The sequence below is a fragment of the Embiotoca jacksoni genome, unplaced genomic scaffold (genome assembly GCF_022577435.1).
Source record: "Embiotoca jacksoni isolate LCO1_2020_lvr unplaced genomic scaffold, fEmbJac1.0.p SCAF_13, whole genome shotgun sequence".
Lineage (NCBI taxonomy): Eukaryota > Metazoa > Chordata > Actinopteri > Embiotocidae > Embiotoca > Embiotoca jacksoni.
Window position 1 is genome coordinate 11,557,606 of NW_027185263.1, and position 24,800 is coordinate 11,582,405.

The 24,800-nt window shown below is 40.5% G+C and overlaps 3 protein-coding genes across 3 annotated transcripts; 2 read left to right on the plus strand and 1 right to left on the minus strand.

The window, feature by feature from the left end:
- The first annotated feature begins 692 nt into the window (after positions 1-692).
- Positions 693-7,848, plus strand: LOC138196010 (cationic amino acid transporter 2). The gene is made up of 10 exons (XM_069145667.1): positions 693-1,062; positions 1,303-1,458; positions 1,682-1,802; positions 1,957-2,063; positions 2,335-2,557; positions 2,791-2,927; positions 3,212-3,314; positions 4,186-4,319; positions 5,029-5,167; positions 7,626-7,848. The coding sequence occupies exons 1-10, from the start codon at positions 693-695 to the stop codon at positions 7,846-7,848; spliced, it is 1,713 nt and encodes a 570-aa protein (XP_069001768.1).
- On the plus strand, positions 7,117-16,623 carry kif20a (kinesin family member 20A). The gene is made up of 19 exons (XM_069146509.1): positions 7,117-7,238; positions 8,014-8,184; positions 8,427-8,537; positions 8,663-8,782; positions 9,075-9,213; positions 9,382-9,557; positions 9,637-9,736; positions 10,072-10,284; positions 10,687-10,798; positions 10,914-10,988; positions 11,095-11,238; positions 11,546-11,714; positions 11,814-11,966; positions 12,196-12,335; positions 12,612-12,714; positions 14,253-14,451; positions 14,541-14,632; positions 14,712-14,849; positions 15,963-16,623. The coding sequence occupies exons 2-19, from the start codon at positions 8,020-8,022 to the stop codon at positions 16,338-16,340; spliced, it is 2,727 nt and encodes a 908-aa protein (XP_069002610.1). The 5' UTR covers positions 7,117-7,238; positions 8,014-8,019; the 3' UTR covers positions 16,341-16,623.
- Positions 16,624-16,745: 122 nt separating this feature from the next.
- Positions 16,746-22,388, minus strand: cdc23 (CDC23 (cell division cycle 23, yeast, homolog)). The gene is made up of 16 exons (XM_069146510.1): positions 22,276-22,388; positions 21,801-21,873; positions 21,139-21,276; positions 20,970-21,012; positions 20,769-20,874; positions 20,534-20,666; positions 19,955-20,132; positions 19,766-19,863; positions 19,439-19,520; positions 18,770-18,923; positions 18,542-18,661; positions 18,351-18,426; positions 18,205-18,266; positions 17,964-18,042; positions 17,513-17,632; positions 16,746-17,426 (listed from the first exon to the last, which is right to left on the minus strand). The coding sequence occupies exons 1-16, from the start codon at positions 22,386-22,388 to the stop codon at positions 17,274-17,276; spliced, it is 1,728 nt and encodes a 575-aa protein (XP_069002611.1). The 3' UTR covers positions 16,746-17,273.
- Between the last annotated feature and the right edge of the window lie 2,412 nt (positions 22,389-24,800).

Sequence of the window (24,800 nt, forward strand, 5' to 3'; positions counted from 1 at the left end):
AAGAATAAATGTCTGATATGTTTGATTTTGAACCAAGCCTCTGAGTAATTTTTTCAACAGATATCCGTCGTTTTAAAGTAAAATATAAATAAATAAATATAATTATCGGACTAATGACAAACAATACAGTAAAATAATAAATGTATTGTAATACAGCTCCAATCAGTTTTAATTTCTTTCTGATCATTCACAAGGGTCCATTACAGTAAATAGCCTATGACATATGAAATTATCACAAGAATAAAAAATTTAAAAAAAGCCTGACAAATATAACGAAAAATTGTTGCTTACATTCTTCAACAGTATTTTTTGTTTAAAATTATGTGGGAATATGTGCGGCAACAAAACTTTGTAACAGGAATAATTTATGATGAATAATGATATTAATGAAATAAACTCATAAGTAAATTAAAAAAGATTAAGATAATAAACTATTGATTTGGGTTTAATGTTTCAAATGGGGACATTGGACTCTTGGAACTATTATCAACATTATAGACTTTGTATTAAGAATTTTTCTTCCTTTGATTTGAAAAGGTTTTTGTCTCTAGTTATTTTTATCGTGAAACTTGATGTGAAAAGGTTTATACACTGTACCTCATTTTTGTGTCAACTTGTTTTCAACTTTGCATTTTTGTGTGGCTTTGCCTTAAACAATCCTCTGATTTAACACAAAATGTCTTGATCGATAGATGTCTGGAGCAAAGATGCTGCAGTACCTGCAGACCCTGACGCGTAGGAAGCCTCTGGAGCCTGAATGCGAGGTGTCCACCTTTCGGCGGTGCCTGACCACCATCGACCTGGTGGCTCTTGGGGTTGGCAGCACGCTGGGAGCTGGCGTGTACGTGCTGTCAGGAGAAGTGGCCAAGGCTGTGGCCGGGCCGAGTATCGTAATCTGCTTCCTGATAGCAGCCACGGCCTCCGTCTTTGCAGGACTCTGTTATGCTGAATTTGGAGCTCGTGTTCCCAAAACTGGCTCTGCCTATCTCTACACCTATGTGACTGTGGGGGAGATATGGGCTTTTATCACTGGCTGGAACCTGTTGCTGTCTTATGTCATAGGTAACAATAATTCTCCACTGAATGCATGCACTGGATGTGATGGGTGATGTAATCTTGGAAGGTCTTTGTAAATACGTCAGGTTTCTGTGTAAACTGTGTAAGCCTAGAATAAAGAGACTGGTTGGGAAATATTATCATTTGTCATTTTGTTTACAGTTTTTATGTTTGCTTGTAACATCACTGACCTCACTGTTTACCTAAAATGTAGGTAAACCTGTTGTATCCCTTTGTGTTTTTAAGGGGCTTCAAGTGTTGCCAAAGCATGGAGTGGCACCTTTGATGATCTCATTGGAAATGGCATTGCCACCTTTCTGGGCAAACTGGCTCCGATGACTTTACCTGGATTGGCTTCCTACCCAGACTTCTTTGCAGCTGGCCTCATAATGCTCTTGGCAGGCAAGTTTTACAATCTAAATCTAAACCTCTATTACCTTTTACAAAATGTAAGCGATTGTATTAGTATAATTTATGTTTTAAAAATGAAGGAATGAAACATAATAAGTGATGATCTTTCAAACTTTTGAATATATTTTCCATGAATACTGAATATTTTTCCATACTTGATGTGATTTTCCATAGCCATGCTTAACTTTATGTTTTCTGTGTATTTTTTTTCTAGGGGTTCTTGCATTTGGTGCTAAAGAGTCGGCCATTATAAATAAGGTTTTCACAGTACTTAACGTCATGGTGTTGCTGTTTGTTATCTCCACTGGCTTCATAAAGGGGGACATTAACAACTGGTACATCGATGAAGCTACTTTTCTAAATGGGTATGAGTATGGACTATTTATTTTCTTTTTTTTGGTTGTATTTATATTATTCAAGCTGCTTGACTGACCAAAACAACAACATGTGTTATTTGTACAGAAACTTTACATCTTTGAATGAAACCAGCAAATATGGCAAAGGGGGATTTTTTCCTTTTGGCTTTGAGGGAACATTAGCCGGAGCAGCCACTTGCTTTTATGCGTTTGTTGGATTTGACTGCATTGCGACAACAGGTGAGCAAGACAATTTTCTTGTTGCATGAGTCAGAGCCAGTGATAATGACCCTTTGCAGAAGGTGAGTGAAAAAAAAAGATCAGATTCACTTCTGATTGTGTTCATACCAATAATAAATATCAAGACAAACTTATCTCCACATAGACAAAGACCTTTTAAACATTCATTAATGATTTACAGTGTCCTGTACAATGAAAGACTAAAAGATTACCCATGGGAGCAGTAAACTATGAAACACACTGCACTACAATAAAATGTTTTTTTCTTTAGGAGAAGAAGTACAGAATCCTCAGAAGTCGATCCCTATCGGGATAGTGGCGTCCCTCCTCATCTGCTTCATGGCTTATTTTGGTGTGTCTGCTGCCCTGACTCTTATGATGCCGTACTATTTGCTCAACGTTCAGAGCCCGCTTCCTATGGCCTTCATGTACATCGGTTGGGACGCTGTAAAGTATGTAGTGGCTATGGGATCCCTCTGTGCGCTGTCAACAAGGTATGAAACATAGTGTGCCATGTACAAACCCAATTCAAGTCTGCCAATCAGAACAGAATTAGTTCATTGTACTTTGATTTACTTTAATTTTAAATTTCTGGAATGGCTCATTTGTATTTTAATCTGATTAGTACCATCCATAAAATCATTGGAATCACTGCTACAGATTAAAACAGATGTAAATATGTATAACTAAATGGTTATTGATTAGTTATTCACGCTTTTCCCTGCAGCCTACTGGGATGCATGTTCCCGATGCCCCGTGTTCTCTTTGCCATGGCCAGGGATGGACTGCTCTTCAGCCCTCTCAGTAAAATGAGCGACAGACAAAATCCTGTCATAGCTACAATGGTTGCAGGGGCTGTAGCAGGTAAAACTATGACTAAAAGTGATAATAATGTCTTTAAACTGAATTTTGTAAGCATGATTTATTTGGTTCCTATTTTGGTTCTGTTTTATGTCACTCCATATCAGAATTAAGGCTGCCAACACGCACTATATTGAAATGATAATTGATGCAGAATTACTGGAGAGCATACTATTTTTTACTTGGGACTTTAACAACAGTGTCAACATCCCCACTGAATAAATGTTATTCATTGAAATGATTGGTAGAGAAAGTAATGAAAGTTTATGTAAATTATGTTTTCGCAGCTATCATGGCATTATTTTTAGACCTGAAGGCGCTGGTTGACATGATGTCCATTGGAACTCTCTTTGCCTACACACTAGTTGCCATATGTATTCTAATATTAAGGTATGAATCATCATAAATTATGTACCTATGACATTACCAATCCATTCTCAATAGTTGTTATGTATTGTTTGTGAAAAAGCTAATCTTTTTGAATGGTGCTAGTGTTATAGAAAACCCCACCTTCACACAAAGTCAGCTGGGGCAGGCTGTGACCTTGTTCAGGATAAAACAAACATAGATGATGGCTATAGAAAAATCTGGCAGGGCTATGAAGCACCTGTGTGTAAAATTGTGAACAAAAAGGAAAATGCTGTTGTTTATGTGTATCTCAGCACTTATTCCCCCATCTGTTACCTTAGCTTTAGATTCTAGTATGTCTGGTAATATTTTCCATTAAAAAGGCATGTATTACTTGTCTTATGAAGCACATCAAAATAGTGCCCGATAGTATTTGTACGTTATCATAAACTGTCTGTGTTGTGTACAGTTCCAAATGGACCTTGGTGTATGAAATTGAATAGTGGCTGGACAGTTTTAAGAACCCCGGACTGGTTTTTACATGAGCAACAATGCCTGAAAGAACAATTAGGACATGATTTAAAGTTGTGGAGATTATATAGCAAAAGGGAAATTTTCTTTGTGCGATCATCCAAATGTTGGTTAATGAGCTAGTCATACACTTTGATAAATTCATATTAGAACAGCTTGCTGAAAAAGAGCAGTTTCCACATTAAGAAGCCATGTTTTTTTCACTTTAATATATGGTGGATAATTACAAAAGATCACGAAATCAGATAACATTGGCCTAATGTGTGTTGGAATTGAATATAAACCGGGAAACACGCTATTTAAGTCACAGCTCTATCAATAGGAATAAATATTATATGAATCCAGTGCTTGGATATATTTATTTATGTCCACACTTTTACAGGTACGAACCTGGCCCCGGTGAGGGCTCAAGTTTAAGCAAAGCAGAACCCTTTACAGTTAGTGGAATGTTAAGTCCTCCGTCCCGAGCCACCATGCGGACATCAAACAATGTTACTCTTTTAACTGTTTCCATGGGTAAGTTATCTTCTTCACATCATCCTTCAATATTAGGATGTATACAGATGTCATTCTTAATGATTATTGGAACTTACATTATTAATTCTTCACAGTCTTTACGATTGCCATCCTAAGCGCCTTCATAACTGGGACTATGGAATTCCTAAAGGCCCTTCAGTGGTGGAGTATACTTTGTGCCTTTGTGATCACACTGACGCTGGTCTTTGTTACCATGGTCATATGGCGACAACCGCAGAGCACAATCGAAGCTGCTTTCATGGTATGATACATGCATCTTAAGTGCATTGTACATAATATTAACAAATTATTCACTATATATATATATATATATATATATATATATACATTTACTTTTACTTTTATTTTATGTATACATATATATATTATCCAGTATTGTGCAGCTATAAAGTCCTTAACATGGAAGTTAAATATTTTTTCTATGCTTTGATTTTGATTGTCGTGAGGTGTCTACTCTTTCATGTCCACAGGTTCCTTTTGTGCCATTGCTTCCTGTTTTTAGCACCTTTGTCAATATCTATCTTATGGTTCAACTCGGATCAGACACCTGGGTCCGCTATGCATTGTGGATGATAGTAGGTATGGGAAGAATATCACTGCAAAATTCAAATTTCTATTAAATGTGCAAAAGCATCTAATAATATGACCATATCCATATGACCATGGGTAACTTTTTTATTTCAAACAGGTCTAGCCATCTACTTTGGTTATGGTGTTCGGCACAGTGTGCAGAAGCAAAGGCTTGGGAATTCACCCGATCAAGTCAGTGTTCAAAACATCACCACCACTATGGAGCCAAACATTGAACCTGGACATGATTTTAATGGGTAAATAATGTGACATGGTGGATTTAGTGAAAAAATGTTCAAAGCCCAATGTTTTAATTTCAATAAACTTTGATCAATGTGCATGACTCACAAAAGTATTTGTTTTATGAATTCACAAAGATAAAAAAAAGCTCTTAATCACAACCTCTGACTTTTTCAATCAAAATGTTGCAGTGGACTGTAATTGTACAGATAAATCATGCTAACAGCACCCATGAGGCTTCATGCAATTTTCTGCTGTCATTTAACTGTTTAGTTTGAGATGCCGACACATCCCAGTCCAGGCTGTTTAAGATTTTTCAAAGAGCAATGTTTGGTGGTAAATAACTTTTTAAGTAGCTCATATAGTCAGGACTTGGTCTGAGTTCCAAAAGACATAATTCAACATCTTGAGTTAAATAAATATGGATGTTGTAATTAAATATTCCATAATCAATATATGACAATTGGTCAAAAAATTACACACTGCTCAAAAAAAATAAAGGGAACACTTAAACAACACAACCTAGATCTCAATGAATGAAATATTCCAGTTGAAAATCTTTATTCATTACACAGTGGAATGTGTTGAGAACAAAATAACATAAGAATGATCAATGGGAATCAAAATGATTATCCCATGGAGGTCTGGATTCAGAATCATACTCAAAATAAAAGTAGAAAAATCAGATCACAGGCTGATCCAACTTCTGTGGAAATTCCTCAAGACAAGTCAAAATGAGGCTCAGTAGTGTGTGTGGCCTCCACATGCCTGTATCACTCCCTGCAACGCCTGGGCATGCTCCTGATGAGACGACGGATGTTCTCCTGAGGGATCTCCTCCCAGACCTGGATCAAAGCATCAGTCCACTCCTGGACAGTCTGTGGTGCGACGTGGCGTTGGTGGACGGAATGAGACACGATGTCCCAGATGTGCTGGATTGGATTCTGGATGGAGTCTGTTTATGACAGTTTGAGCAGAAACATGCACATTAGTGGCCTGCTGGAGGTCATTTTGTAGGGCTCTGGCAGTGCTCCTCCTGTTCCTCCTTGCACAAAGGAGCAGATAGCGGTCCTGCTGCTGGGTTGTTGTCCTCCTACGGCCCCCTCCACGTCTCCCGGCCTGTCTCCTGGCATCTCCTTCGTGCTCTTGACACTGTGCTGACAGACAGTAAACCTTCTTTCCACAGCGTGCGTTGATGTGCCATCCTGGATGAGCTGCACTACCTGAGCAACTTCTGTGGGTTGTAGACACCTCATGCTACCTCTAATGGTGAGGACACTGGCAAAATGCAAAAGTGACCAAAAATCAGCCCGAAAGGATGAAGACAGAGAAATGGTCTGTGGTCACCACCTGCAGAACTGTTCCTTTATAAGGGTTGTCTTGATAATTGTCTCTCATTTCCACCTGTTGTCTGTTCCATTTGCACAACAGCAGGTGAAATTGATTCACAATCAGTGTTGCGTCCTAACTGGACAGGTTGATTTCCCAGAAGTGTGATTGACTTGGAGTTACATTGTGTTGTTTAAGTGTTCCCTTTATTTTTTGGAGCAGTGTATATGTTTAAGTTCCCTGCTTTTCCTGTAGGCGTACATGGGACACAGTTAAAATAGTTATTTTACATTTTCTTTCTTTCTTTCTTTCTGTCTGTCTGTCTTTCTTTCTTTCTGTCTGTCTGTCTGTCTGTCTGTCTGTGGTTCTATACTCTGATACTTTTATGAAGAAAATATTTACAACACGTGACGTGACGGAACGCATGAAAGCCGTCCTTGTTAAAGTAGGCACAGTTTACACAGCGCACCCTGTGAGACCGTGTTAGCCAATCAGAGGGCAGACAGCTGTGAACCTTAACCAATCGGCGACTCGCTCTCGGGGAAAAGCGCATTGTTCAAAAACTGAACGCAGCGTTTCAAAACCGAGACGCATTGGTTCAGTTACAGGTAACTGGGATTGTTCCGGGACATACACGGTCGCACCGGTCTAGTTTAGTGAAGGACTTTGGTTTCGGTGATCTACCGACAACACTTAGCGGAAACCAGGCGCGCATCGCACTTTGACACTCGAGGCGAGTTGAATTCACCTTTGTTTGAGGTAGGTCATCAGATATTTCAATGATACAAACCTGTAACACATGTTCACTAAACGAATATAAATGTTGTTGTTTTTTTATCCACTGTGAAGCACTTTGCACAAACTGCCAGCGTCGCGTTTCAGGTTTAACGTCCCTCAACTTAACACAAGTCATTATTTAATACTGAAAAATCAATAGGATAATAAAATTGTGACGGCGTACTGTCTACTCATTTATAAAAGTGTCATTTCTGCAACAGAAACTAAACACCGGAGAAGCGTAGTGCAAATAGAAACGTGTGTATAGTTCCCTCGTGTTATTGATCTCGATAAAATAGTTCCTCTGCACCAATGCGCCTGTTGCAGCAGGTCCAATCAATATCTTGTATTTTCCGTGTTTTCTTATAGTTTTGTCTTTCGCAAGACTTTGTATGGTAAAACCTTTAATGGGGAGGTGGATTATGTGTGGCTGAACCGGTTTCTACTTGTCTTCCTGGCACCTTTAACTCTTGTTGTGTCGGATCACCATTCAAACGGGAGTGGCGCTATTATGTACCTGTGCGATCAGCTGGGCAACTCCCCAAACCTGCACTGCTGCCAAGTGTCAGACCCCAAAACTCTGACTCTCTAAAATGTAATGTCTTTATACTTTCCCATTTTGAGTTCATTATGCAAAGTGACATTTAAAGGTCTCTACATGCATTTTCTCTGTCTCAGTCACGTTTGAAATATGTTTGTGAATACTACGTACTTATAGTCACCGCATACTCATGAGGACTTGTCTTCTCTCTAACAGGTAAGCATGGCGCTGTCTTTGTTATCTCCTGGATGCCCCTCCGATGAGGATGAGGAAATGGGTGTATTTGAGTCTACTGCAGCAGAACACGGAGGTCCGTCCAGACCACGTCTACCAGAGATCTCCGTTATTTCCCCCGGCCTGGACACCCGGCCATCCGTTTCTGCCCCGGTGAGAGTCAAAGGGAGTGTGCACTTTTTGTGTTGCAATGTATCCTGTGCCGTTTTCATTATACACAGTGAGGTTCCTCATAACACATCGGTAAGGTGTAACAAAACATGTTCAATGCAAACCAGTGTTGTGTTGTCTTCTACCTCCCATTTATTGGCTGGCGAGTGGTTTGATAGATCTCTAAATTCTTCCATGTCAGCATCAGCAGATTACTTTTTTTTTTTTTTTCCGAATGCTTGTAGAAAGCATTGGTGAAACCTGGAAGCTGTGAGGAAGGGACCACTGAGCGAGTGAAGGTGTTTCTGCGCATCCGGCAACTTACTGACCTGGAGAGAGGCAGGGGAGAAGAACAGGTAAGACAGTGAAGCCAACATTAAAACCATCAGCCTTTCCAGTGGGTGTTTTCTTTTCTAGATGTGAGCATTTATTGCGTTTACTACACCGGTACTCTGGTGCTGAAGGTTCACTTTCCTTTTAGGATTGCGTGGCTGTGCAAGATGACGGAACTCTACTGCTCAAAGCTCCAAAGGACTCTCAGAACATGAGGACAGCAGAGAGGGGCATCACCCAGAGCATTCACAAGTTCAGTTTCTCCAAGGTATGAAGGTCATTTGTTCACCTGCTGTACTTAAACATAAGTACCTGCCAGCCTGAAAACATGTTGGACTTTAAGATTAAAAAAAACAAATTCTGGTGTTGGCAGAATGAGGTAAATAACACCTCAAAAAAGTAGTTTTTTTTAATGGCACTGGAAATATTGCTGGTATATATGGGAGGATGTGTGTTTATAGAATCAGTGACAATAAGAAATGAAGATAACGTTGCAGCAATTTCTAATTTCAAAACATGGAGCCTCGTAAAAATGTTTTTTCGTTACTCATCTTTTATAGATTTTTGGTCCGGAGACGACACAGCAGCAGTTTTATGAGAACACAATGAAGATGATGGTTAAAGATGTGCTTCGAGGAGAAAACAGGCTCCTCTACACTTATGGTGTCACCAATTCTGGAAAGACTTACACCATTCAGGGTAAGATTTTTCTCTTATACATGATGACACTTTGACACATCAGCAAGGATTTGATTGACGTGTTTGTTTGCAGCTTTGTGAAGTGTGTGTGTTGATCAAGTATTTAATGTTACAGAGGCCGTTCGAAGCCTAAAATGTAAACCATAAATGTGAAACTCTGACCCGCAGGCAGTGGTCGAGATGCAGGCCTACTGCCCCGAGCTTTAGTGTCTATGTTCAGCAAACTGCAGGGCCGTCTCTATGGCAGCTTGGACCTGAAGCCCGTCATGTATCAGGATGTGAGGCAACTGGACCCCAGCGAGGTCAGGGTGGAGGAAATTCGCAGAAGTTCTCTACTCAAAGAGGTAAACAGAAAAACTAGTTTTGAAGGTCTTAAAGGAATTACAAATATCTGGACTGACAAACTCTTCTTGTGTGTTACAGGATGAGAATCTGGCTTCTGGTCGAAGTGGTACCACAACGATCTGGGACAGTGGCGTTGGAGGTCTGTCCTCTACAAGTAACATTGCCACCCAGCTTGAAGGTGAGAAGTGAAGCGTATATTCTAAATGGAGACACCCAACTATTTAATAAGCTCCTGGCTAAACACACCACATGTTGTTAGGAAGAATGCTAGATGCAGTATGATGAGTGAATGGTGCATTACCATGCAAAATGACTACATGGTTGCTTTTTTTTACTAGTGCAAACACAACAAATTAAATTCTATTTGTAGTATCCATACAGCCGTGTTCATACTCTTGTGTAACTTTTAATGTGATGATAGCAGGGTTCAGTTTAGATTCCTGCTTTTATTCCATTAAAATCATTACTGGCTTTAAAGAAAACGTCCTTCATTGATTTCCCCTCTCTCTGCAGACACTGACAGCGTTTGTCTGGAGCCAGACAGCCTTTCTCGCAGTGGAGGGGACGACCTGGAGGAAGGGGTGCAGTTTTCCATCTGGGTGTCCTTCTACGAGATCTACAATGAGTTCCTGTACGACCTGCTGGATGCTTCTCCTTCCCTGCGGCCCCAAAAAAGAGTCACGCTGCGGCTTAGTGACGACAAGCTGGGCAACCCCTATGTGAAAGGTAATTCTCAGGCATTCACACTCACAATGTTTCTACTACATTTAACTGTTCAATTGCTGTGTTTCACATCAGTTTGAACCCCATGCAGCTCCATTATACAGCCTCTCATCTGAGGTGTGTTACACTTCACTGAGCAGGAAATGATGTTCAAAAATGAGAAACTGCTTTTTTGTATTTTTTTATCTGAACTTCTGCAGTCTTTTTACAATCTGTTTAAGTGTGAGTGCAACATCACAACCATATTAGAAGAACCATTGCAACATGATGGTTTAACACTGTTTGCTTTGGTTAGATTTGTTATTATATTCACATGGATCCTTCAAAATCCACACAGTTGAACATAAAACACATTTTCTTGTTGCAAGATTATCATTCTTTGAAACTTCCTGCTTGGTCCATCAGACCTCACCTGGATCCAGGTACGCAGTGCTGAGGAAGCCTGGAGGATTCTGCGGGCTGGACGTCGTAACCAAAGCTTCGCCAGCACTCATCTCAACCAGAACTCCAGCCGCAGGTAGGAGCTCCTTGAACTATTGCCTTTAAAGAAACCCTGGTTTGATTTGTTTTGACACATTTGTTTGAAGCGCACTTACTAAGTCTCTACTCATTCATTTCGCACCTTCTTTTAGCCACAGCATCTTCTCCATCCGAGTCCTGCACGTCCACCCAGAGGCAGTTTCAGGCCAGGCCACGCACATCAGCGAGTAAGTCTTCTGATTGTTACCTACTCTGAATGTCAACTTTGGTTTTGTTTAATTGAATTAAGTTTGTAAAAATACCAACACAAGGCTTTGACTGTCTCCTTTGCAGACTGACTGTGTGTGACCTGGCTGGCTCTGAACGCTGTAAAGAGCAGCAGAACGGAGAGAGGATGAAGGAGGCCAGCAACATCAACACCTCCCTTTTGACACTGGGCCGCTGTATTACTGCACTGAGGCTCAACCAGAACAACAAGTACATCTTCAAATTTGGATGTGATGATGTAGTCAAATAGAAAAAAACGAAATAGATCCTCTGGTTTTTTGTTTTACAAAGTCAAGAATGACCTTTTTATGCTCAGTTCCTCTCTAAATTATTTTAATGCTAACTTCTGCAATAATTACAATATTGTTTCATATCCAAGCAAGTTTAGTGATAGCACTTTCTATAAACTAGCAACTATATGTGTTAAACAGCCAAAAAATATCATTTGTTTATTCTAAGATGAGTACCAAGCTCTGTCAAGAAGAGAATTCATGTAAGTTTTCTAATAAATCCTCAGGTCACGACCTCCTCAAGTGGTGCCCTTCAGGGACAGTAAACTGACTCGGGTCCTTCAGGGCTTCTTCTGTGGGCGAGGAACCTCCAGCATGGTGGTCAACATCAATCCATGTGCCTCCATCTATGACGAGAACCTCCAGGCCCTCAAATTCTCTGCCATTGCTACCCAAGTAGGAGACACTCTTCTACATCTAACTACATTTAAAAGTGGCTAGTTTAGTTCCACATCGAGGGAAAAGAGAAATAAAATATGCCGTCTACCATTTCAGCTGGTCCATGGCCCATCCACAAAGACCAGAGTGGCCTACATCCTGTCTCTGCTCCGTGAGCCGACAGCGAATGGAAATGAAAGCACCGTGTTGGAGGAGGAAGAGGATGAAAGTGATGTCGAAGATGGAGATATCACCATGTTAGATACAGTGGTAAAGTTCCCCGTCTCGTATTTGAAAGCTAAATATTTGCTGTTGACATCCCCAGAAACACTTTTATAACTATTTTACAAAACATATATACTATATAACAAAATATTAAAAAAACAAACACTTAAAGGTAAAAAGTTTGAAAGCACTTTTTTTTCTTACAAGAATTTGAAAGTGAATTCAAAAGGTGGCATGAGTTCATTGTTCTAACAACAGACTGTGCTTTATTTAGTCTTTGCTGCAGGCCATCGATGTCTTGAAGAGAGAGTTGCAGCGGCAGAGGGAAGAGAAAGAAGTTCTTGAGGCAAACGTGAGAGAGCAGGTCGTCTCTGAGATGATGCAGATCATCTCTGGGATGCAAGATGATTTCAGGTGGGTGAGCTTAGTTCAAATCAAACTGCTAGTTTCGAGTTTTTAAGATACCTTTTGAAACAAAACTGCAGTAGTGCCCTCATAATTGAACTTACTAGCACTGGTCTATTAATAGTAACTTGAGACGATCATATTATTCTTATTCATTTGGCTGTTCTTTATGAAAACAAAGGAGAAAGAAAAGGTCCCCTTTCACTAAAATAACAAAATGCTGGATTATGCTGAAATAAAATGCTGAATATAGATGCTAAATTGTGACGTCTTCTCACCCTGTAGCCAGACCTTGGAGACTGAGAGGGCTCTGATCGAAGAGAGGTACGAAGACAAGATCACTAACCTGCAGAAAAATCTGAAGAAGTTCTACATGCAGGAGCTGAAGGTCAGTCAGTGATCAGCAGAGTGTGATACTTTAGGCACTGTCTGTCCCAGAGGTCTAGAGTTAAGTTTAAAAAAAAAAAAAAGAAGACCTATCCCAAATGCTGTCAGTATCCACATTGTAATTGGAGCCCGAGCAGCGAGTGGTGCGAAGGCCCAATTATAATGCAAGGAATTCTTATTCTTTTTCTGCTTTTTCTCTTGCAACAGTTGCCTTTTTGGCAGCTTTAACGTACTAAAAAACTCATGAATCTTGGCACACTGGCGAAAAATTACGTATTTTAGTGGTTTCGCGCATGGTGTAGCCAAATGACCTGCTAGCGCCCCCGAAAGTCCAGCCCCGTAGGTACTTTCATCTACATGCACGAAACTCAGTGGACATGTGTATCATACCCAAGTCTACAAAACAGTCTCCTGCCACGATGACCTCAACTCAACAGGAAGTCAACCATTTTGAATTAAGTGGTGAATTTCGGCATGTTACACTTTATCGAACTCCGACTACAGAATTTGACAGACTGTCCTGAAATTTTGTGTAATCTTAACACCTTTAGAATGAGAAGTTATTAATGATATAAAACGCAGCGAAATGAAAATCAACCAGTTGTTCGACCATCAAAAGCAATGTGTTTAATTGAAAGACAAGAACAGAGAGCTAGACATGACCAGGCGGGCAGAGGGAAGAGTTAACGAAGAAAATACTTGTGCTAGAACAGGAGTTGGAGAAATGTAAAAAAGAAAAAGACCTTGAGGAATCCAAGGCAAAAAATTACAAGGCCAAACATGATGATATGCTTAAAGAAAAGGAAAAATGTGACAACGTTAAGGTTGAGCTGGAAGAGGCAATGAAACAGGAAGTGCTTGTCAAGGACCCTCCACCAAAAGTTGAGTACATTTATGGAACAGGTAACCTGAAGTTAGAAAGGCTGAAAAAAAAAAAAAAATTATAGTTAAGAAACAACAACTACAAACACAAATCAGAGAAGGTCCCAAAGTGTCATTGCAACTGTAACATCAAAAAAACAGAAACAAAGGATCCAGTCATTAATGGCAGAGCTGAAAATGTTCGAAAGAATTGCTGAAGAGGCCAAAAGTGTAAATGAGGAACTTGTCTATAAGGCAGAAAGTGTGAAAAAGGTGTACCTGAAAGAGAAAAGGGAATTGAGGATGGCCTTGAAAGTGGAGAGTGAAGTCAAACCCGTGTCCTTCTGTGAAGTGGTTGATCACATCGACATCACATCGTGTCAGAATAGCCTTAAAACATTGATGATGATATATTAAGAAGCCCTTGTGTTTTTGTCAAAGGGCGTTGCCATGGCAATGCAGCAAAGTTTGATGTTTTGCAGTGACACCAAGAAGTGGATGTTTAGGGTCAAGGGGTGATCCAAACCTCACATAACTTTGCACATGTAACAGGCGTGGTAAACTCCGCGGCCGCATGTGGCTCCCCAACGGGCGCACACGCGAGGGCCCGCTTGCAGTTTTAATAGAATTTATATTCTATGAATTTTCACCAAGTATCTTTTGATCCTTTTTTCTTAGGAGCGCGATGAGGATATTGAAGCTTTGTCTGCTGCCCTTGAGGGAAAAAAGAAGCAAGGTGAAGCGGCCCCCATGACGGCTCCGCCGGGAGACACCAAGGCGCCTCGACGTTCTCAGCGCCTCACTTCTCAGAATGAACTCGGCAGAGTGCGCGTTGAACTCGACCAGTGCCGCGCTGAGCTGCTCACCAAAACTCAAGGTAGTCTGACTGGACGTTTGCTCTGGTTATGTGTTACCATGAGGATTTTTTAACAGTAGTTGACTGCCTTGTTCTGCTTTTCTGTGCAGAGCTGATGAAGTTGAAGATGCAGGTAGATGTGCGGGGTACTAACGGCTCCCTCACCAGTGCTGCTGATCACAAGCTGGAGGAAGGTCAACGGGTCAGTAACTGTTTCACCATAACTGCATGTGAGCCTCTTCACCCTGGGGGAGACTAAAATTCGCACTCTTTTTCTACAGAACCTGCGTCAGCTGCGCCTGGATTTGCAGCATTTAGGTATGGGCTTGAAGTCTGGTGAAAGAGCCTGCTGTCGCAACACGGGAGCGGAACGGCTGCGCCACACAGTAACAGATGCATACAAGACACTAGCCAAACAGGTACAACCTCATATATGCATTGTATGATAGTATGGAATTTATAGTCATTTGTAAACCGAGCCTTTCTCTAAAATCACTCAAAAGGGTGCTTGCACTGCTGTTCTGAAATTTGACATCTACAAACATTCAAATAAAGGCTGGATTCCACTGGAGCCGGCTGTGTCACCTTCCAGTTTCCACGCTGATCGTGGCTGTTCAAGACAAAGCTTGTAATTTCACCAGAGGTGCTGCAGCTCTGCTCTGCTAATAATAGGCATGTAGTCTATTTTTGGCAGAAGCTGCACAAAGTAGATCATCTGAGCAGGACGCCACAAACAAGAACAGCATAGAGAACCCTGTCAATCTACCCCAGGTCCTTTAGGTCGGACCAGAAATGTGTTCTTCTTTTGTTAACAGGAACTGTATGTGAAATATAGTTATGAAATAATTATGAAGATGAATTTTCTTTTTAGCTGAAACACGGCAAACTTTGCCTGTAAGTTACCGAGCAACAAAGTAGGAAAATCCAGACAAAATAGACCAAAAAAAAGAAACTTAAGAGCGTAGCCTAGTTTCCTACATTAGAGCCACAACGATCAAGGAAAAATGACTAAATCAGGAAGTCGACAAAATGCTTTGCTTCTGAAGCACTCCTGATGGAGTATGAAGCCTCACGGAGGCCGGAACAAACCGGTGTCGCAGGTGCGACGTGACAGATGTGCTCGGTGGAATCCATGATTTAAAGCAATCGTTTCCACACATAAAGTAACAGCAGCTCAGATGAAAAGTAATTATATCTCTTTTTGTTTTGATGCTGATTGTGGTGCTATGTTGAGAAGCTGTAATTATTTGTATTTTTAAAGAATCATCTGTTATACGTGCAATTCTCATTTTTTAAAAATACTCTTTTTCTCTCCCTTTACTCTCTTTCTAACATTCTCGATGCACAGCCAGCTTTTAAACTAAATCTAGTCCTAACCTCTGCACCAGGTGATGACTGCATGTTCAGCAGTTGAATTTTGCCTCACTTTCTGTGACGTAACCCCGCCCCTCTCCTCTTTATCCATCCCCCCACACCCACCCACCCCCTCTCGCTGTGGTCTTGTCTAACCCTCTCGACTGACTTCTTCTCAGGAACACATCCTGACGGAGCTCCAGAATGGCCTGATGCTGGTCAAAGCTGACTTGAGGCACAAAACGGAGACCGTGACCCAGATGCAGGCCGCCCACTCCCAGCTGCTCCCCTCAGGCTTCGCCGCCTCCACCACACCGGGGTCCTGCAATAAGCGGGGCTGTGGGGCCACCACACCGAGTGACACTGAAAACCGTCCCCCTCAAAAACGGCCCTTTTTCCAGTCTCTGTTCCCGACATGCACCCCGACACGTAAATACAACATGGGGGCTGCCGAGGAAGCAAAGCTCACCCCCTACTCCAGGATCCTGCGGTCTCGCCAGCAGTCTCCACCTCCCAGCCCTGTGCTCACCCCTCGTCATCTCAGGGGGAAGTTCTGAGCCCTTTAGGAGGTACCTTCTGATATTATGCAAAAACAACAATTATATATGCCGGTAACTTTATAGTATTTTTTTTTATACTGTTTTATACAGTTAACCCACTGCTATGCCAAATACAGTTGTTATCCATGCCAGTAAAACAGTTCATGCTTTAAGAGTTGCAGTAAAGCTTCGAACAGCTTAAAGACTACAATAGTGCATGTGTGTGTAAAAAAAAAATCAACCTTCTGTGCCTCTGCTGTTCATAAAATCTCTGAAAACATTTCTTAGAGTAGTTGAAGTACACTTTTTAAAACTACTGTCAAATATATTTTATTTACTGTAGTTTGTTCGTGTCCTGTACGTGGGATAAAAAAAAAAAAATGCAAAGACACTCTTCGCAAGGCTAATATGCTTTATTTCAACTATTTACATATATTCAGCCTTGTCTTGATGAGGCACGGCTTGTGACTGCAAGTCAAAACGTGTTTGTGTTCTATATGTTGTGGGTGGGTGTGTGTGTGTGGTCAAGGTGTCCCCTCTTTGAGTTTAAGCATGTTTATTAGTGCTTTTTTTTTTTTACACTATTGATCGAGGATTGAGCTATACAAAAACTGCATGTGTATTAAAAACTTTATTTAAAAAAAAATTGTTGGTTCACTGAAATTTGTCAAATCTAATGCTGGACTGCAGCATGCAAATTAGACTGACTGCTACCAACATTTATTGCAAGAGCTTTGATAGCTTTCACATTTTCAATGGAACTTGTCCTATTGTGGACGTAAATGATCCAGATTGCAAACTTTACAAACAAATGCAATTTATTTTCATGTAAATCCTTTCAAACACTGTCTTTAGGCGATGTCCGCCTGTCCCCTCCCTCCTCCAGAGCGGTCTCATGTCACTGGATACATAAATTGTCCATCTTAAGGCCAGTGAAATGGAGAATGAACGTCAGGGTGTGAAGGAGATGAGGTTCAGAGGAGACACCCTCCTCACTGGAGTGTTGTTGTTCGAGAGCGGAGCGAACAGATCAGCTGATGGCGTTTCGATCTGATCTCTGACCTGCGAGATCTGCCGCAACAGAGCCTTTCCTTCTTCGCGCGCCTACAGAGTGAACATCAGTTAGTACTACTGCCGACTCTCCTGCGGTAATGAGAACAGGGTGCTCGGATCACGCAGGGAACACTTACATCATTGTAGTCGCAACAGCGCTGAGCGCAGAGTGACGCCTCATCGTAGAGCTTGTTCTTGAAATAGTACTGACCCAGGTACCGAAGGGCTGTGCTCACCTCGGCGTGCTCCAGTTGTTCCTGACAGGACGAGGTCGCAGTAAAAATTAAAATAAAAATAGATTTCTTCCATTCAAATGCAATTGATGGCATACAGTATGTGAGCAGGACACCTATTTATGATTGATAATATGTTGCGTCGACATTCATGTGATCAGCCCAGTTGGGCTCGGTCACACCAAGCATAACAAATTTAGTCTGCAACAAAGTTGAAAGGGTGAAGTATAATAGTATAGAGTTAAGATTTCACTTAATTAATATGACTAAAGGCCAAATCAGGAAATACAGCTTTTCACTGCGAGGACAGAGATGTAAAAAAAAAAAAAAAATCTGTTCCCTTTAAATTGCTTACCCCACAAGAGAAAATGTCTTGAATGTAAAGCATGTAGCACTGTGCCGCATCATCCGACTCATTCAGCTGCTCATGGAGCCTGTCAAAGGCAAACAATTCACTTTAAGCCTTTCTTGGTGGATATTCTTTGTGAGCTTCATTCATTCAGAGCATCAACTGGAAACATCCCATGTGTTTTTTTTGTTTTTTTTTTAGGTTTTCTTCAGTTGTTCAACTTAAGGATGAAGTGATAAACACTTACTTTGCCAGTTTAAGTAGAGCCATCTTTTCTACATCCCCGACAGAGTACGCCCTCCAGTAACACTGCACACAAAAAAAGATGTCATGATATAATACAAAATGGAGCTGGAAACCTCAATGAATTTAGGACAGAAACCAGGCGTGTACCTTCTTGGCTTCGACTTGCTGTGACAGTTTTTCGTAGCTTTCACCCAGTGCAACCAACATGCGTGAGTCATTGGGTCTAGAAAGAAATTAATATAAATAACCATGACATATTTTAACACATTTAGTTTCCAAATCATTTTCATTCTCTAAAACGCCGACATAAAATGTCTTTTATAGGTCAAAGTCCAAACCTGAGCTGGTGAGCCTTTCGATAATAGTACAAACAGTAAAAGGGCATCTTGAGGATCTCGTATGTCTGACCCAGACCGTACCAGGCACGGTAGTCACGCTTGTTCACTTCAATGGCGTGCCTGATTGAAAAACAGGAAAGCAATGTTCACAATACCATTACAGCTGGTTTGAATCTCTGCAAATAAAAATAAAAAAAAACATGTTATTCAGTATTCATGCGGTCTGACCTGTAGGCCTGGATGGCGGCGGAAGTGTTCTTCATTTCCATGTACTCGTGGCCCATGAGGGTCCAGGCACCGAGACAGCGAGGGTTCAGTTTGAGGGCTCGTTGGAAGTAGAGAGCTGCTTTCTCATGCTGAGAGCGTAAGCTGTAATAGTTACCTGTGGATGAGACAAATTACTAATTGGCAAATATGCAAGAAAGATTGGGTTTTGCCGGGACATCTCAAGACTCTGGCCCTCAGTAAAGAGGACAACAAGCTGATAGAAGACACGGATGACAGGTTTAATTTAAATTCAACGTCCGTTTTGTTTTGAATTAATCATTTAGATTTACATGTGGATTAATAAAAAAAAAATATATATATATATAAATGAGCATCAGGTATTTCCAGATTTCAAACTCATTAGCAGGACAACAAAAGCACAATGATGAAATTGTATTTATTCATTCATTTTCTTTTAAAATAGAGAAAATATGAACAGTCTAATGTAGAAGCAGTGGTGAAGCTCTAAATATTCTATATTTTAACAGTTAAAACAATCAATTATTGAAATAATATTACCGCTTCTGCATGAAATGTTTTCAACTAATCACTGACCTCCGATTTAAAAACGGCAGGAAACACTGTGTTGTTATAAACAGTGGCGTTTGATCTGATTGGCTCAATGCTTACCGATAACACAGCACGTCTCCACTCGGTACTTGTCGATCTCCACCAGGTTGTGAGCCAAGTAGCTCAACTCAGGTTTCATGCTCTGTAGCAGAAAGTGTTTCCATCAGCAACACAATCAAAAATACATTCAGTACTGGCTTTTGCAATGTTATTTCCATAAAATGTCAACTCTTTTCTACATTAGTTTTTACTTCAGTCCTCTGCTGTGAACTCTTCACGTAATTCAGAAATCGGTCTACGAAAAATAACCCCGTCTTCATCCCTGTTGTGTGTCGGCTCGTATGCTTTAGATCTTCGGCGGTGTCATATTACAGGTGGTGAACTTACTTTGACATATAGGAGATTAGAAAATGTATCCATGTTGTCGATGCGATACGGATCCTGGTCCCTCAACTCATTGAACAGAGCCAAAGCTTGGTCAATATCTGAAATAAATGAGTGCCGTGAGACTTTAATCTGCTCACTTAACATTTTTCAGACATTCAGAAGCCCATTTGAAAAAAGTAGAAAATGAACCTCTTATGTTGTGGTAGGCCACAGCAATTTGTGAGATGATGTAGGTGCTCTTAGAGAAGCCGGCTTCAATGAGGTTCTGGTATTTTTGCAGCGCTTCTTTGATCATCTGCATCTCTGTGTACATGTGGGCCATGAAGAAGTCTTTAATCCAGCAGTCTGGCAGGGACAGTGACTTTAGCTGAGGGGACAGAGGAAGAGATGGATCGAATCACTTCAGGCTCGACAGTGACCAAATATGAAGATGTTTATTTCTACCTTCACCAAGAAGGTTATGTTTTCAGTGCAGTTTGTTTGTCCGCTAAATTACGGAAAAAGGATTGACCCAATTTTCATGACACTTGTTAGAAAGATGTAGCGTGGGCCAAAGGAGGATGTATTTCACTTTCATTCACGTCTAGAGATCGGGCATTTGACCAACTAAATGACAAACATCTTAAAATCCCGTAGAGTTACGTTTAAAAGTGATAAAACATAAGCCTTTCCAGAAATACAATAACTATCATAATTCGCATTCATGAGCACCAATAATCCTCTGGGATACACATGCATGCGAGATACATGTAAGTACAGGGTTTTTACCATTTCAATATTGGTGACAAGGTTACTGAGCTCCAGCCACGCTCCCCAGTGAAGAGGAAGTGCATGAATTGCCTCCACAAACACGTCCACGGCCTCCTTCAACAGATCCAGCTTCCGTAGAACCACACCGTACCTGTGTTTTCACACACAAATAAGACGCAGTGGATGAGAGATCCACCCTACTCCGCTGCATAATGTCACAAAGGATTATATATTTTGGAGGGAAAGCTTTTACAGATAGAGGGTGAAGCCGTCCAACTCTCCTGCCGTGTGCTTCTTACTGAGTTCAACCCTTAGTTCTCGCAAAGCTTCATTGCGCACCTGACCCTTCTCCAGAGGACCTGAAGCCACACAGAAAAATACAAAACGTTCAGCGATAAAGGCTGAAAACATCCTCTCGGTTCTCTTTTATTGCTCCAAACAGACAAGTCCTCACCCAGGCTGTCCACGGTCTCGTCATCCTTCTTCTTCTCGCCTGACTAAAGATGAACAAGGACACTTTTCAAAATGTTTCACTCATAAAAATAATCGTGAATGAATAGCGTCATGAATTAAATGAAAGGATCAAATGATGTTGGCCAAGCCCAACATCTACAGAATCTTACCAGATAACGAGAATACATATAGAGGAAATAAGCCTTTTGACTGCGGCAGCCTTTCAGAAAGTAAGCAGCGCGGTCATACTCTTTCAAGTCAAAGTATGATTTGGCCAGTGTGAGTGCATCCAGATCTTGTGCATCTTCCTGTATTTGGGACAGACAATGAAAAATAAGTCATCTGAATCATCTTTATTGAGTCATGGGATCACTGGAAAAAAAAAAATTAAAAAAAAGATAATTATAAAGCCACTTTCATTGTATTAACTGACTAGTTACTACATCACAATGAACGTGGGCGTTGTAGTTTATTTTTTAGGAGATAATACAACATCCTGTAAAGATTTGCTCGCGCACCAATTTTCTGACTGAAAAAAGTAGGTCCCCAACAAAAACTCATTCATTTCTATTTGAGTAACTTTGACTAAAAACGACAGTTACCAGCTTTTTCAGGAAATGATTGTCCTTTTGACAGATAAACCTGATTAAAGTTAGAGTCAGTGGGACCCGCTGGAGCCCGTTGGTATGATGTATAACATACTTTCACATGACACAGCCATAAAAAAAATAAAAAAAACAACAACATAAATTAATAGGTGTCACTATTTCACTCAATTCAAAACATCATACAGCTTCAATGAAGAGCTGGAAGAAGCTGACAGCGTACAAACCTCTGTAAAAGGAGCTGATGGGGGTAATTCATCTTTGGGAAGAGGGTCCAAAGCAAATGCCAATTCAGAAGCCCTAAAATGTAAACACAGGAATCACGTGACATAACTGTGACACTGACACTTATTACAGTAAAGTGGGATTTTTGTTTTTCTTCTTCTTTCATCAAACAAACAGCACAGAAATATTGTCCAGTTTATATTTGCTGATCGACAGCAATTAACAATATTACACACCTTACGAACTGCGTATTAATGTAATGAATACGTTCAGGATGAATATAACCTGTCATAGAAGTAATGCATTGAGTTAACAGATATCCAAGGTTTTAATTTGGAGTCAAAATGAGACTTGTAATGAGCAGAGCTAACGTGGCTAACAGGTAACTTGGCGTTAATGCTTGACTTTAGTTCATTATTGAGCCAACACAGATAAAAGACGGGCATTCAGAGGAACATGAATCCCTGTCGGTCTCACCACTTCGCGCTGTGTAAAAGTCCTCGTTCTTTACAAAGCGATATCACCGATATTAGTTGTTTCTTTATTTGTGCCAGGTCCCCAAACTCACTACAGAGAGCCGCCATTTTCATATTTTACCAAGCAGGTACGCTATTGGTGGAGGTTTTACAGAGCCAGTCCCGCTTCCGCTTCCTCTTTCCTTCCAAAATAAAAGACTCAGTGTTTTTGGCTTGTCATGAAAACGGCGTTTGCAGCCCTAACCGTGCCAGATCTGCTTGTAGCTCCACACGAATTGAACAAAAACAAACAAACAAACAGGTAAATTCAACTGTAGGGTTGTTTGTGGCAGTTTTCATTACAGCCGAGGTCAAAGAGAAAAGGACAGATACCAGAAACACTAGAACACGTTACTGCAGGAACATTTTACATAAGGGGAAAAAAGGACAGGATGGAAAAATGAAAAAGATCAGAGTCAACATGAGCTGGGAAAATCTGACACTGTAGGAGTATACTCACTCCTGCAGATGTCAGTAATGCACCACCATGGATGAGAGCTGCCCAACTCTAAACAAGAACAGGAAGAAGAGGTCAAAGGGTGAAAAACTGGGAAAGAAGAAATGCAGTTTGGTAAGCATGCTTGTTACAGTTATAAGATAAAATTGTTTTTACTACTTAATTGTTCATGTTAAAGTTATTCAAGACAGCGGTACAGAGTTTTGGTATTTCATATTCACAAAAGGATTACGGAGGATCACTGTTTGATATCTTTTGATGATAATCCTTCCATGTGAATATTTTTGTGGTTGCTTAAAATAAACAGAGATGGTGTTTATTTTCATGACAATGAAAAAAACAAAACATTTTGTCAAGTAACAAATAAAACAAGTTTTATCGCTTCAGAAATGTTTGTGGTGTTTTATTTTATTTGTCACTGACAATCTGCATATTTTAGAAAAAAAATGGCATTAATTGAAATTTTCTGTTCGATATGCCTGCAGGTTGGTCTTTTTATATGGCCGATTTCTGAAAGAGGACGAGGAGGAATGACGCTCCGTGGATTTGGACACACTGGATACTCCACTTGGATTACAGGTAAGTAAAACAAAAGTACAGTGGGGCTCTAACTGAACTGAAACTACGTAGCCCGGTTGACTGCAAAAAAAACCCACTGACTTCACTTAACTAACACAACACATCTACCACTGATTTTGTAAAGCTTTTCTACCATGTTGCATTTGTTCTTTTTAGAATTTTTCTGTCGCTATTTTTTGTGGCTGGAATTATTTCTGCAATATCAAGAGTTTAAAAATTGTGCTGCTTGAATTATATTTGCCTTCCAAAATATGTGTTTTGTAACAATCGGTACATTAGTTTGTATATATCTAATTGTTTTTCATAACAATACTATTCAGCATATTTATTTGAAAACAGCTGCTTTATTTTTTTCATGTGCAATCCTACGCTGGATAAAGACATCACAGCATGAGGAAGACTTTTCGGTCTATATTTAGCCTTTGGCTGAGACCTCCGTTAGCACAGGGCTTACAGCTCTGTTAGCCTACAGCTTACAGTTATTTCACACTCAAAACTTCAAATGTGGGATATCCTCACCATCAGCCGGGGTTTAACCCTGCTGCAGATTAGAGTTATCCCTGATGGTTTTTAAGGGTTGTATACCCAAAGGATCAGGGTTAAAATAATTGATGGGAACTGAAATTAGAGTAAAGCAATGGGATGTTCATTGTCCAATTAAATCATTGTGATGAGACTTCAGCATGACCAAGTCGAGTGCTTTGGATGCTCTGAAGACGTTTACTCTGAGCTCTGATTATTTAATGAGGATACACAACCCCTTGCTTTGCTCTAGGCTGTCTGCACACCTTTGTTCAGGTTATTGTGAGAATTTATTGCTTCAGTGTATTTTTTTTAGCAGGTACAAATCTTCCTTTTCCTCCTTCTTCCACTATTTCCATCATGTCACCATACAGGCCTATATACCATCTGCACAGCAATAGCATGACATCCAGTGTTTAAGTGCTTGCTACTGACCCCTAATATATCCCTGCTACTATTCACAGTAACAAAACCACGAAACGGCAGTCTGTTTAAAACCTTCCTTTGTTGATCTTTTGCTGTTGACTAGTGAGACCACAAACCTGCCTGCGTGGCTCTGTGAAAGACAGCCTGAGGTTGATCTCACTTTGTTCTACTCTACAGATAGCCACACTTTCATGAACAAACAAAGCCTTGATGGAAATCCTGAGTTCAGTCTGAGATTATATACTGTACATCAATTGGTACAATCTGTATCGTAGGCTTTGATAGTGTTATTAATTCAAAGTGTAATTTCTTTCTGCTCTGCTAAACCCTGCCACTGTTCTGTTTGTAATATCTGCAATTAATTGCGCAGAAACCATAGTTGCTTCTAACATCAATATGTATCTGAGCAATGACTTTTGAAAGAACAGGAACATTATGGCTTCTCTGTCTCTGGCTTCTGTGTTCGGCCGTGCTTCACTGGTGCAGAGTTGACATAGCTCATT